Raw genomic sequence first — 15,109 nt, 5'->3', positions numbered from 1 at the left:
CAAATAGTATATAAAGAGGTATTACCGTATCATTCTTTTAAAATAGTCTTTCTTTATGAATCTATATTAGTATTGGTTTTTTATTGTCACTTGTACCGAGGTACAATGAAAAACTTGTCTTGCATACCGATCGTACAGATCAATTCATTACACAGTGCAATTACATTCTGTTAGTACAGAGTGCATTGATGTAGTACAGGTAAAAGCAATAACAGTAGAGTAAAGTGTCACAGCTACAGAGAAAGTGCAGTGCAATAAGGTGCAAGGTCACAACAAGGTAGATCGTGAGGTCAAAGGTAAAAAGATGTTTATTTTAGCATGTATTAAACAACTATTTGACAAATCTTCAGTTTACCATTGGTTAACATGAAGAGAAATTTACCTTATAATCGTGCTAACATTTTCTTCTTCTGTTTACTTGCTGACATTTATATTAATATGTTTCCCACTAAAATTGTTCCCAGGTGGGACATCTTGTTTGAACAACGAGGGCAGCAGTGTTTTGCAGCCAAGTGCTGCGCATAATATATTCTACCTCAAATCATAAATTACATACTGCGTGACATTTTACTTGCATACACATAATGAAGGGTCCTGAAAAATGGATTGAACAACCTTCATTAATATATACTGAATGTATATTTAGTATAGAACTGCACACAACTTCATTAATAAGTCCTGGTCTTTCCAATTTTTCTTACTTGCCTACCTTTCTTTGCTTTAGCCACAGCCTTAATTCTTGTTTACAATCTTCAGAGAGTACTTTCTCAACAGTGTATTTGAAATGATAATTGTAAGAAAGTAGCTGCTTCTGTGCTTCGTTATCAGAACTGAATGTAATATCAAGTGAGGGTCTGCATGTATTTTTTTGAGAAGCTACAATCATGGCCATCATCTCAAAAAGAGTTTGAAGTGTGGCGAACCAGCATTGGATCCAAAACTGGCTTGGTGATGGGAGGCAGAGGATAGTGGAGAAAGGTTGCTTTTCTGATGGGAAATCTATGACCAGTGGTGTATTGCAGGGATCGGTGCTAGGATCTTTGTTGTTTGTGATAAATATTAGTGACTTGGACGTTAATGTTGGAGGTATAATTAGTAAGTTTGCGGTAAAATTGGTGGTGTTTTGGATAGCAAAGAAAATTGTTCAAGACTACAGCTGGATATAGATCAACTGGAATGTTAGGCAGAACATTGGCAAATGAAATTTAATCCCAAAAAGTGCGAGATGATGCATTTTGGAAGTCAAATAAGGGCAGGAAATATACAATAAATGGTAGGGACCTGAGGAATGTTGATGAACAGAAAGTACTGTATATAGTTCCCTGAAAGTGGCAACACAGGTAAATAGGGCAGTGAAGAAGGCATCTTGCATGCTTGCCTTCAGAGGTGGGAGCACAGAATGTAAGAATTGGGATGTCATGTTGCAACTTTACAAAGCATTGGTTAGGCCACATTTGGAGTATTGTGTGCAGTTTTGGTGTGACTGCACTGGAGAGGGTACAGAGGATATTCAACAGGATATTGCATGGAATGGAGGATTTTAGTTATAAGATTGGATAAAATAGGCTTTTCCCTGGGGTGAAAAAGGCTGAGGGGGATACCTCATAGAGATATATAAAATTATGAGAGGTATAGAAAGGGTAGAGAGTTGGAATCTTTTTCCCATGGTAGGGTGTTTAAAAACAAGAGGGCATAGGTCTAAGGTGAGAAGGAGGAGATTGAAAGGGGATCTGAGGGGAAAGTTTTTCATACAGAGAGTGGTTGATATCTAGAACTAGTTGCCAGGGGATGTGGTTGAATCGGTTAAAATGACTAAGAGGCATTTAGACAAGTACTTGAATAGGTAAGGCATAGAAAGATATGGACTTAAAGCTGACAAGTGGGATTAGTGGAAAACGGTCAGCAATATTTCAAAGATATTGAGCTCTCACTCTCAACTATATTAACCAAAGATAAAAAGGATATATATAAGGAGAGAAGAGGGAAAGAACCAGAAGAATAAACAAACTGACAGTTCTTCCAAATACCCCCAAGCCACTGGTTCAGAAATGGTGCAGCTGCAGACCAAGTATGCTATTTTTTTCTCCAACTGCTTTCAGAAAGATTCCAGTAAAAATGGAAAATTTAGCTACACATGAATAGTGGTGATGAATTGCAATTTTATTTTTACAATGGTTTACTAAAATACCATTTTATTTAAACTAATCTTAAATAATTATCAAAGCTACTTCACATAATTCCTTCATTACATCATAACTGTAGGAAAAACAAATTGCTCATTGTGAGCTGATTGATCAATATTTTGCCATCTGTGCAAAGGCAAGACATGATTTTAGCTGGCACTGAGCCAGTCTGTTGTAATGTTTACAGGGTTATGGTATGGTCCTGCAGGATGTTTCAGTTTGGATCTATGTTTTTTTTCTTGTTATTTCTGGTATGCAACATCATAAAAAAGCCAAATAAAGTGCAGGTTTCATTATGTTGAGTTAATGGAAATTAGGCTGTGGATTAGCTCATCTAAAGGCAGTTTTTACTGGTCCCTTAAGAGATTTGTCAGTGTAATTCTGTAATACAGTGGTTATACAGAAAGGAGTAGAAATTGAAAATCCAATGAATGCCGTAGATATCATGTTCTTTTGTGTCAGACAGTAAAGTACCAATTATTTAGCACAATACCGTTTCAAGCTTGGTCAAAAAGTTAAAATCGGTCTGGGAGAAGAGAGAATGGTATGCGATCTGCTTGTCCCCTCTCACAGCATGTGACAGGAGCACATTCTCATTTTGCGAAGTCTCTATGGACTTCCAGAGTCCACAAACTCAAGTTTTAGAACAAATATCTTAGGTAATACCCTTTTAGCAACATCTCTTTTGATCTGACAAAGCTCTCATTATTTCCGTGCTTCAGAGAAATGTTATTAATCCGTGTGCGTCGAGCAGAACTTGATTGTCTGTTGAAACATTTTAAAGCTTATACAAATGATGTGCTTGAAAGATATCAACTGCATAACATTATACCACTTGAAATGCTGAGTGTCCAGGATGCAACAATGGTAACATCAAGCATCATTATCCTATAAGGTAATCAACTAGCAAATAAAGTTCACCTGACCACAAGCACCACAGTTTAAATTGAAGTATTTGCTCACTGAAGTCCTTCTTTACTGATATTGGTAAACTGGATTTTAAACATGGTGCTGGTACTAATAAATATAGTAAGTGGTAGATAGTTTGCAACCTTGCATATATTGGATCAGATTAGGTTAAGGGGAGACCTAATAGGGGTACTCACAGGCAATCTGTCTATTTCCACTTTTATAACATCAATGAATTTACCTGTAGATTTCACAGTTTCAATGCTTTCTGAGTCAGCCTCCCAGTTTTTTTTGTTAATCAAAGCTAACCTTGCACTCACCCAAAACTCTCCTGCAAAAACGTTAGCACCTATGTTTCCTAACCTACTCTGACTGCTACTCTCACAATGCCTCTGTTTAAAAATCTTCATTCAGATTTTCAAGTCCATGCATTCACCTCAACAGGCCACCCTGCTTCCCCACCACCACCCTACAGTGCCTTCCAGTCTGCAATATCTTCCAGTCCTAAAAGCTTTTGTCCTCTTGCATTTTCCTGACTTTTAATTGCTGCACTGTTGATGGCCATGACTTCTCCCAGAGCTTTGGAATTCACTTCCTAAAACTCTTAGAGTCATATGGCACAGAAGCAGGCACTTTGGCCCAACGTGACCATCAAATAACAATGTATGCTAAAATGCCAGCAGGGCGGCACGGTGGCGTAGCAGTTAGCACGATGCTATTACAGCGCCAGCGATCGGGGTTCGATTCCCGTCATTGTCTGTAAGGAGTTTGTACATTCTCCTGTGTCTGCGTGGGTTTCCTCTGGGTGCTCCGGTTTCCTCCCACATTCCAAAGACGTACGGGTAGGTTAATTTGGGTTTAAAATGGGCGGTGCGGACTCGTTGGTCCGGAAGGGCCTGTTACCACGCTGTAAATAAAATTTTTAAAAAATGCTGGAAACACTCAGTAGGTGAGGCAATATATGTGGAAAAAGAAACAAAGTTAATATCTTAAGTCAAAGACCCTTCATCAGAAGTGGAAAATATGGACCACTTTCCATATCTTGAGAGCTGCCTCACAGCAAAGGCAAGCGTCAGTGATGAAATTTACCACCACCTTCAATGCACCAGTACAGCCTTTGATCAATTGAGGAAAAGGGTATTTGAAGATCAAGATGCCACACCTGGCACAAAACTCACAGTCCAAGAGACAGCTGTGATTCCTGCCTCCGATATGTCTCTGATAGACCAGGATTATCTATAGCAGGCACCTCCACACACTGCAAAGATATCACCAAAGCTCAGAGAATCCTCCAAATTCACTGGAAAGACAAACAAGTCAAAATCAATATCCTCTGGCCAGGCCAACAATCAGAGCACTGAGATCTTAATTACACTCAGTCGCTAACCACATTGGGCTGACCTCATTGTAAACATGTTGAATATCAGACTCTTGAAACATGCACTCTATTCTGAACTCTATAAAGGAAAAAGATTACCAGATGGACAAAGGAAAAACATTCAAGAATATACTCAAAGCCTCCATGAGGGTATCCAATATTCTCCTGAATCCTAGGAATCTCTGGCCCATGATCACTCAAAGTGGAGCAGGAGTATTCAGAATGGTTTCAGGAATCTCACAGCCACACATCAGGAACAGGCAAAAGCCGGAGGAGCTCACTCACCTCACAAACTACCCAGTCACCCCATCCGATACCACCTGACCCCTATGTGGAAGAATCTATAGATCTCACATTGACCTCATTCATGAGAATCCAGAAAGTAAGTCATTCTTGATTCCAAGGGATTGCCTCAGAACCAACAAAGCTGGTGTGGAACATGAGGGACTGCCTAAGAAGAAGTAAGACAAGTTTTTGCCCACTCACTCAACCTTTTAGTCTCTCCTTGTAATCACTCTGATTCTTTCACAACTTGTCTTCCTACTTTTGTAGCATTGTCAAATTAGGTTATAGCGCACTCGCGTCCTGATTTGAAGTCATTAGTATATATTACAGGTAACAGCAGTCCCAGCGCTGATCCCTGCAGCACTCCTCTCATTACAATTTACCAACTTACTCTTCCTACTCGCTGTTTCCTGCTAGTTGGCCAACCCTCTATTCATATCGATATATTCCACGACTTCACATTTGCAAATTAAACTTTTGTATGGCAGCTTGTTAATTGCCTTTTGAAAATATCAGAATCAGGTTTATTATCACTGACATATGTCATGAAATTAGTTTTTTTTGCAGTAGTACAGTCCAAGACATAAAAATTACTATAAGTTACAAAAATAGATAGTCCAAAAGAGGAATAAGAAGAAGGAAAAAGAGAAAGAGGAAGAAGCTGTTCCTGAAACGTTGAGTGTGGGTCTTCAGGCTTCTGTACCTCCCCCCTGATGGTAATAATGTGAACAGGGCATGTCCCAAATGGTGAGCATCCTTAATGATGGATGCCACCGCCTTGAGGCTCTGCCTCTTCAAGATGTCCATGATGGTGGGCAAGGTTGTGTCTGTGATGGAGCTGGCTGAGTCTACAACCCTCTGCAGCCTCTTTCAATCCTACCCATTGGAGCCTCCATACCAGGCCGTGATACAACCAGTCAGAATGCTCTCCACCGTACATCTGTATAAATTTGCAAGAATCTTTAGTGACATACCAAACCTCCTCAAACTCCTAATGAAATAGAGCTGCTGGTGTGCTTTCTTCGTGATTGCATCAATGTGTTGGGCCCAAGATAGACCCTCTGAGATGTTGACACCCAGGACTTTAAATGTATTACATCTGCTGTTTCCTTTCTGGCTGACACTTCCTCAAAGAACTCTAGTAAATTTTTCATGCATGATTTTCCCTTCATGAATCTATGCTGACACTGCTTAATCAAATTATAACTTTCCAAATGTTCTGCTATTACCTCCTCAAAAATTGATCCCAACATTTCTTCAATAATAGCCTTGAAGCTAATCAGCCTAGTTATCCACTTTTTGCCTCTCATCCTTTTTAAGTAAACTTTATCACATTGACAGTTTTCCAGTCCTTTGGTACCTCTTCAAAATCAAAGATTTTTGGAAGATTGCAATCAATGCATCCACTATTTCTGTTGCCACTTCTCTAGGATCCTGGGATGCAAAGTATCAGATCTAGGGGACTTAGTCTTTAGTCCTATTAATTTCCTAATATTAATTCCCTACTGATGTGATGGTAATTAATTCTTCCTGATTTTTTTTTTTACTATTAATGGGATGTCCATATTATGTTCTGTTGTAAAGATTGATCCAAAATATCTGTTTAACTCTTCTGCCATTTCCTTGATCCCTGTAACTATTTCCCCAGTCTCATTCTTTAAGGGAACTATGTTGACTTTGATCTCTCTCTTTTTATATACTGAAAGAAGCTCTTATTGTCAGTTTTTTATATTTCTCGTTATTTTGCCCTCAAAATGTATCTTCTCAATTTGTGTTAGTTCTCCTTTGCCATTATCTGATCTTCAGGTCTGTCGCCTTCAAGTCGATACACTCCTTAATTTTCCTAGTTAGCTGTGGTTGTTTCATTTCCCACTTAGAATCTTTCCTCCTCATTAGAACGTATTTTTGCTGGGAGCCAGGAATTATCTTTTAAATGTCTCACTCTCAAGCTGAATGCTAAATTCTCTCATGCTGTGATCATTACTTCCCAGAGGATCTTTTATTCTCAGACCATTTACTAAACCTGCCTTATTACATTGCCAGATTCAGAATCCTCAGTTGGATCCAGAACATATTGCTCTCTGAAACTATCCTAGAAGCGTTCTATGAATGAATTCTCATAGCAGCCATTTCTGTTAGCAGGACTTTCTATATACCTTATTCAAGTGGTATTGACAAATCCACACAGCAAATTAAAAATAAAAAGAAATAGAAGCAGAGTAAGCCATATGGTCCTTTGAGCCTGATGTACCATTCAATAAGAACATAACTGATTCTGTGCATCAAGTCACAGTTCCCACCCAATCACTATATCCCCTGATGTCGTTGGTGCCCCAAAGTCTATTGATCTCAACCTTGAATATACTCAACTATTATCACACAGCCCTCCAAAGCAGAGAATTCCAAAGATTTACAACTGTCTGTGAATAGAAATTACTTTTTATCTCAGTCCTAAATGGGTGATCCCTTTTCCTCTTTTCTCCTTGTTCTGGGATGTCCGTTGAAAGGAAACTGCCATTCAATATCTACTCATCAACTCTTTACAAAATAAAGTTACCTCTTAGTCTTTTAAACTCTTGTGAGTGTAGGCCAAGAGAAGACAAACTCCTCATCCCAGGAATTAATCATGTGAGTCTTTGTAGCACTTTTTCCAAGGCAAATCCTCGGAAATAGAGACCTAAACTCCACACTGCATTTTAAACATTGTCTTCCCAGAGCCCTGCATGATGTCAACAGGACTTGCTTTATCTTTGCACTCCAATCTCTGAGCAATAGTGACCAACAAATCATTTAGCTTCCTAGTTCTTTGGTGTACTTGCAGGTTCGCCTTCTGCATGTCCTGAACCAGCACACCCAGATCCCTTGATTTGAATGTTTACCAGTTTCTCACCTTATTTTTTTTAAAAAATGATTTTTCAGTTCTTCCTACCAAAGTGCACAACCTGAAATTTTCCCACGTTATACTTTACCTTTCATCCCTTTGTGCACTCACTTAATCTGTCTCTATCCCTTTGTAGACTATTTTCTTCTCAACTTTATTTTCCTATCTACTTTCATATCTTCACTTAACTGATAAATGGTAAAAGCCCAAAACAGATCCTCGTGGTAACCCACTAGTAACAACCTGACAACCTGAAAAAAAATCTTTTAATGTCTATTCTCTGTTTTATGTTCTTTATCCAATACTTCAACTGGGCTGATGTGTTAGCCCTGTTTGTGGGCATTGTATGCAACAACCTTATAAAATGTCCTTTGAAAACACAGATATACTATACCTTCAAAAAAGAAATAAATTTGTCAAGTGTTTTTCTCTTCATAAAACCATGCCTATCCTTTCTAATTATTTTATTATTTAAGTGCCTTGTTACTGCATCCTTAATGATGTGTTAAAACAATTTTTTGACAGTGGATGTCAGTCTAGCTGTTTCTCTATTTTGTCTCGATATTTTTTCTTAAATAATAATGTTATGATTGCCATCTACTGTAACTTTTCTAAAAATCTAGGGGATTTTTTAGATTATCATCACGATGTAACCACTACTTTTAAAAGGCATAGATGCAATGTATCGGGTCAAAGGGATCTGTCCGGATTTAGTCCCCTTGATTTCTCCAGAATTGTCTCTTTGTTGATGTTAATTACCTTAAACGTCTCAGTCAATAGCCCCTTGGTTCCCCTCTATTTCTCTTAATTCTTCCAAGAGTATCAGCCACAATTGCTATCTTAACTGAACTATTTTTTGTAAATGAACAAAATACATGCTCAAATTTATTCTTTATAACTATTTGATTTTTTGGTGGTTCTGACATCAGTATTAGCATCCTCTTTATATATGTGTGGATAGAATGCAGAGGTCCTGTACATGAAACTGCATGACCTTCTCTCCCGTAAGTTGGATAATTAAATTTTAAAAATCTTCCTATGCTTTCATTATAATTAGTACCATTAAGTTCCTTTTTCCACAGAGTCTAATTTTAGCTTTGTATACTATTAATTCTTCTGTGATCAAAGCTTTGATTGACAATAACAGTTACTGTTTAGATGATGAATATCACACCAACAGTTCTGATATGCATCTGTAAAATTCTGTTGAAGGTTATGTTCCAGTCTACGTTATAGTTCATCCTCACCGCGTAATGTACTATGTGACCTGCAGACAAAGCTTTTAAAAGATAGTATTACGGCATAGGTGATAGATTTAAAATGAATATGTTTTCGCTTTTGTAGCTATAGTTCTAGAAATACTCAACTTATATCTTCACATACATGTTGTAGCCTTAGAAGCAGACCACCGATGTTATCCACCGATGAAAAAGGCTTTACTGTGATAAATATATATGACAAGCTAGAATTCTTCCTATTTAATATACAATAAAATAAATATGCCATGTATTTGAATTAGTCCTGTAACAGTTACTGTATGAGTAGATGTTAACTCTTATTAAAAGTATTTGCATTGCAAATAGAAGTGAGAATGCATTTCAGTGCAGAGATTACTCAATGCCTGCATTTCCTAAAATAAAACTTCCGGTGGATGCATTTCAAATTCCAGAACTGAGAGAATATGATGATAAAGTTTGCTAGCTAGCAATAGTGTTAGAAATGTATTAATGGTATAAAATTGTGAAATTGTTTTTAAGGAAATAAACAAAAGTGAACTTCCTTCAACCAACATTAGTTTAAAACTGTATCCTCACATGATGTACTGTATGTGGTGAACAGAGGAATGGAGAAACTGACCATATTGGAGTATCAGTGATGAGAACAAGAGATTTGTTTATTGTCCTCTAAAGTTCAGTAAATAGAAAGAGGAAAAAAAACGTGAAATTGTTAGAAGTAATATATTAATTAGAATATTTATCCATAGTACACTCACATATGTTTCCAAGTCTGAATGAATGAGAAGATAATTCAATGTGTGGATTTGGTCACAATACAATTTTGTTTACACCTTTATATAATCTAAGTGAGAGATAAAATCAATGTATATAAGTTGCATTGGTTTGCAACTTAACATGTTATTGAATTCTTGATTGAAGGCACAACATCTCTTTATTGTGGGGAAATGTGTTGAATAAATATCATCAGAGAAATTTCCATCTGCTTCCTTGCTACATGAAATGATCCATATTAAAATGACTTGCTTGCTTGGAATATGCGTTAACATTTTCCTTGCACACCACCCCAGAGACAAGTCTTCATGTCTTTTCTGTTTAAAGGATGTAAAGCTTCCTTTCACTGACAGCAGTAAATGATCAAGTGAAAGATGTTTTAGCAGATGCTGTCTAATTCTTAAATAACATAAAATGAGTTTTATTGTCTTGTTTGGTGGCAGTATTATCATTCCATAAAAAGCAGCTAACTGTTTTAATAACCAGTATGGGAAATGTAGAACCAAACATAAAATGTTGGTTTGTAGTACAGGATATTCAAATACAGTTAAGGTATGAGCTGAAATGTGTTGCTTTCACTTTGAAGTTCTGCCATTCACTGATTAGGACATCGCAATGTAAGAGGTGACATGCTATTGCAGCTCCTGAAATGATACTTGAAGGTATTCTGTGTTAATTTAGCTTGAGCATATTCTTTTAATGTAATTTGAAGAAAAGATAAGCCTCAATCACAGTGGTAACAATGAATTAAAACAATGAAATCATGTGCCTTTTTTCTTTGGTGGCTGCACCCTGAACTTCTCTACTTTCCAGCATTCAGGTGAAAGCATTATTGGGAAATTCTAAAAGAACTCACTCTATCTGTCTCATTAGGACTACAGTGGATCTAACTGTTTTTAACAATGCCTTCGATGGAAAAGACATGTGCCAAAATATGCCTGTGTCTGAAGAAAAAAATTATGCAATACAACTTCATTTGTGTGGAGTAATTCTTTGAATTAATTATTAAATTCCCTTTGTTGGCCTCTGGTATTTGTTTATTGTTTTGTTTCAATCAACAGTGCCTGTCCTCACTCATCTTCATCAAAAATGTAACTTGAATAATTTCATGCCAGTTTGCGCAAATATTTATCAATTTTGATCTACATCCTGCAGTTTAAAAAAATACTCCAGTAATACATTTACAAATATCTGAACTAATTCTTATAAATATGCAATACATTAATCATCATTTTTAGTTATGTTGATAATTTATAAGAAACCAGATCGAAACATCCAAGTATGTCTTTTACTTTAGCTAACAGGAGGCAGTGAGAGAGGGCCTCAAAGAACTCCCACCGCAGAGGATAGCACAAAGCCACATGCAAACTCCAAGGGCTAGATATCTGATCAGTTTGCAGCTTGTTGTAGGTTTGATGTACCATTGTCGTGACTGCCTTCAGACCGACTCAGTTACAGTCAACTCCTTGATAACTGCTGTCTGCTCTTGAATGGCAGCTGTGTATCTTCACATTTCAACAAGAACACTTGAGATTGAACAAAGCTTTCGCCGAGATACATGGACCTTGGACAGGCTCTGCTAATGTCAGACTAATGAAACAAATATTTTGTTTCTGCCTCCTGGAAATAGTGGTGAACTATAGATCCAGAGGGAATGAAGTGCTGAAATAAATTAACATTAATTTAAATAAACTATTGAAGAAATTAATGAGACCTTAAACTGATAAATCCCCAGGACCCAATGATCTGAGTCACAATGATTTTTAAAAGGTAGCTAATGAGATAGTGGATAACTGGTTGTCACCTTCCAAAATGTCAAAGATTCTGGAAGATTATGAATTTCTAAATTTCATTGATTCTAATGCAATCCCTCTATTTAAGAAAGGGGGACAAAGAAAAGACAGCTAGGATTGGCCAGAGTCAACATGGATTTAAAAGGAAAGCAAATTATATTTGACAATGTAGTTACATAATAATGAGATTATAACCAGCACAATAGATAAGAGGAGCCAGTAGGTGTCTTGTATTTGGACTTTCAGGAGGCCTTCAGTAAAGTGCCACATAAGTTTATTAACCAAAAATGAAATGCATGGGATTAGGTATAACATACCAGCATAAAGTCAGAATTTGTAACAGACAGAAAACGGAAAGTAACACAGGCTCCCAGCTGTTCATAATCTATTTGAATGATTTGGATGAGCAGACCAAAAGTAAGATATCCAGGTTTGCTGCTGATACAAAGCCAGGTGACTGGATTGTGGAGAGGGTGGGGAGAGGGTGGAGAGAGGCTTCTAGGGGGCTCGGGGCAGGGTAAAAGAGGATATACTAGATGAAATAAAATGTGGAAAAATGTTAGGTCATATTGAATCTAAATCTTGAGGTTAAAGGAATGAGTTAGAAAGAATGAGAAGTAATCTCATTGAAACATACAATATTGTTAGGAACCTTGACCAAGTGGATGCAGGGATGATGTATCCCTTCCTTGAGGTGTCTGGAGATTGATGATTTTTTGGATATTAAGTAAATCAAGGGATGTGGGGTTAGTGCAGGAAAGTGCTGCTAAGGGAAAAGATCAGCCATCTTATTCTATGGCAACACAGATGTGAGGGGCTAAATGGCTTACTCCTAGTTCTGATATTTTTTATTTCTATTTAATAAGGCAGACCTGCCAGATTTAATCTCATCTAAAAAAGGAACATTTGACTGTGCAGCACTCTCTCAGAACTGTCCTGAAGAATCTGCCTAAGTTACGTGCTTTAGTCTACAGAGTGGGCCTTGATCCCCTTAGCTGTTGGGCCGAGAGGAAAGAATGCAAGCACTAAGTTTAGGCCAACATTTTTATTGACTTATTGGCTCATTCTAAACCTGTTTGAAAGTAAATAAAAACAAGTATATTTATTTGAAATATTTTCATCAGCATGTTCGTAATGAAGATAGCCAAGTGCCTCAGGTTGATCATCACAGTGTGGTGGAAAAAGCCAGATGGATTAACGAGTCGTATTTGCTCTTTGAATGTAAAATAAATTCCACATTGGAAATGATGGGAGGTGTCAATGGTTTCAATTTACAAACTAAAGTGATGGTGATGTAACTTGCCATTACCTTGTCTTTGACAGAATCACTGTTCAATGACATTGAAATCTGGACGATTATATATTTTTCTTCCTAATTAATGTGTCTAGCCCTTCAAGAAGAAAATATTTTAACTTCAAAGGTAGAATTTCATAATACACCAAAATGTCACAACATTTTCTAAGTGTCAAAGATGTATATTTTCAAGGTGTGGTGTGGTGAGTAGCCTTTTCACATATTCACTAAGTAAATACATCTCAAATCACCAGCCTCTGCCTTGCCTTCAGTTACATTTCTAAATTCTAAACATCTTCACCTATGATGAAATTTATAGAATCTGCCTGTGGTTTAGATTATGTCAGTCTATGTCCTACTCAATTTCAATTCTGAACTCCTTGGCAGACACTTTGTTGTTAGCAATGAACCAAATGTCACGTCACTGGATCATACTGGGGGAGTTGGAGAGATAGTGATAGGGTAAGAGGTTAGTATGAGGTAGCTTGTGGCCTGAGCTGATCAGTGGGAGTAAATTAGTGGGCAGAAAGGAATTAGGACCTGAGCCATATGAATGTGGAGATGAGTTTGGGATTGAGGGAAGATTGACGATTAGTGGTATGAACTCTGAGCTGCAGATAGAGATTGGTGAGCGGAGGGGAGACAGGGTCTTGGTCAATCAAGGACTCGGGTTAGGGAAGATAGGTGATCAGGGATGTTAGGTTCTAGATCAATCAGCAGGGAATTTGGTGGGTGTGAAGGGGCAGTACTGAGGAGGGAGGAGCTTAATGGGTAAAAGGGACAAGATTTTCCTTGGTGGGATCCCAATATGTCACAGTGCTCTGAAGATCTAGCTGTCCTTGGAGTGCTCACTGATGATCACTTTTGGAGCAGTGTGATTTAACTTCTCAAACATTGCTCCAAAAGGTGTGTTGTATATAAGGATTGATGTAATTTTTTGTGTATTGATGTGGAAATCACTTCAGATACACCAGCACAACTTGTGTAGGGAATTGTCCAGTTGGTTTTCCAGAATGACAAAATGACCCAGATAATTGTTGCTGTATTTCATTACATGGTATATACATTTTCCATCACATGGCACTCAAACAAATAGTGCTATGCAATCTAACTTCTGTGCAGATGTCTGTTATGAAACGTATTCCAAAACATTGAATATAAGGTAATATAGGGTAAGTTTTGGTTTACTGCAATGCTTATTATTTTAAAGCAGGTGGATTTTAATTTGGTTTATTTCAAAGTGTATTTTGTTGCCCAGTATCAGATTTACTGGGTACTTTTCCAGCTGCATTTGGTCTTAAAATGGCATGTAGTTTTATTTAAATTTTATGTTTGTTTTGAATTGAATTCACTTAGTTTTGAAAATGTGCTTTTCTTCATCATTACCAGCATTTTATTTAGTGGATTCTGGATTTACTAAATGAAACACATGTTGTTTTGTTTGATTTTAAATTGAGATCAGTTAATAAGCTTGCATGTGCCAAATTTGAAGTTCTATCTAATTAAATCTGACACCAAAACAAAATGATTATTTTGTTTGTGCATGAATTGTATTTTTGCTCAGGGTACTTATCTGTGTCCTCCACACAGAATCTAGTGAACATGAAGACAAAAGCACTGATGCCTCAGGTGAAAATTTTTCACATCCTTGTGCTGCACCAGTCTATGGCCTTACAAAAGGAACAAAAGAAGATTTAGTTTCAGAGAAGCAAACCAAACCAGAGGATGGGGACAATTTGGGTCCACTGCCTGAGAATTGGGAGATGGCATATACTGAAAAAGGCGAAGTCTACTTTATTGAGTAAGGCATTTATTCAAATATATGTGATTTCTAGATGAACATTTTTAAATGACTTAAATGTTTTAAGGTTTTAACGTAATTTAACTGAATAGAATGTAGCCAAAATAAAGGTGCCTTGCACAACTTCTGCAGCTAATTAGATTGTCTTTTCAAATTGAATGCCTTGATTACAACTTGACTGAACAAGCAACTCTTAAGGATAAGCCTAGAGCTGTTTTATTTCTTTGTTAGCCATAACACCAAAACAACGTCCTGGCTTGATCCTCGTTTAGCTAAAAAGGCAAAGCCTCCGGAAGAATGTAAAGATAATGGTAAGTAAATCCACATTCCTTTGCTTTGCATGTGTGCATAATCTTTTTTAATTCAATTGTTTTTTGTTTTAGATTTGATAGCTGGAGAGTGCATCTTGCTGCTGAATAATAGTTAATGAGAGCAGCTAACACTGGGACACAGGTGACCTTCACTGCTCGCTGCATATTGTTTGTTCTTCTCCAATCCAATGATATCAGCTGCAGCAGTGTAGAAACTGAGGTTGTCTTTTTCTGTGCCTTGGAGAATTTTCTATGTTAATTTTAT

The 15,109-nt window shown here is 37.2% G+C and overlaps 1 protein-coding gene across 15 annotated transcripts in view; it reads left to right on the top strand.

The window, feature by feature from the left end:
* Positions 1 to 15,109, top strand: part of magi2a (membrane associated guanylate kinase, WW and PDZ domain containing 2a) — a 321,741-nt gene that overhangs the window by 192,050 nt on the left and 114,582 nt on the right. For all 15 annotated transcript variants that reach the window (XM_052033862.1, XM_052033859.1, XM_052033861.1 and 12 more), the window contains 2 exons: positions 14,323 to 14,533; positions 14,765 to 14,844. In XM_052033862.1, coding sequence (XP_051889822.1) covers positions 14,323 to 14,533; positions 14,765 to 14,844 — 291 coding nt within the window. The remainder of the gene's footprint in view (positions 1 to 14,322; positions 14,534 to 14,764; positions 14,845 to 15,109) is intronic.

This window comes from Pristis pectinata, chromosome 19, assembly GCF_009764475.1.
Source record: "Pristis pectinata isolate sPriPec2 chromosome 19, sPriPec2.1.pri, whole genome shotgun sequence".
Classification (NCBI taxonomy): Eukaryota; Metazoa; Chordata; class Chondrichthyes; order Rhinopristiformes; family Pristidae; genus Pristis; species Pristis pectinata.
This window is presented reverse-complemented; position numbering and strand designations above follow the sequence as displayed.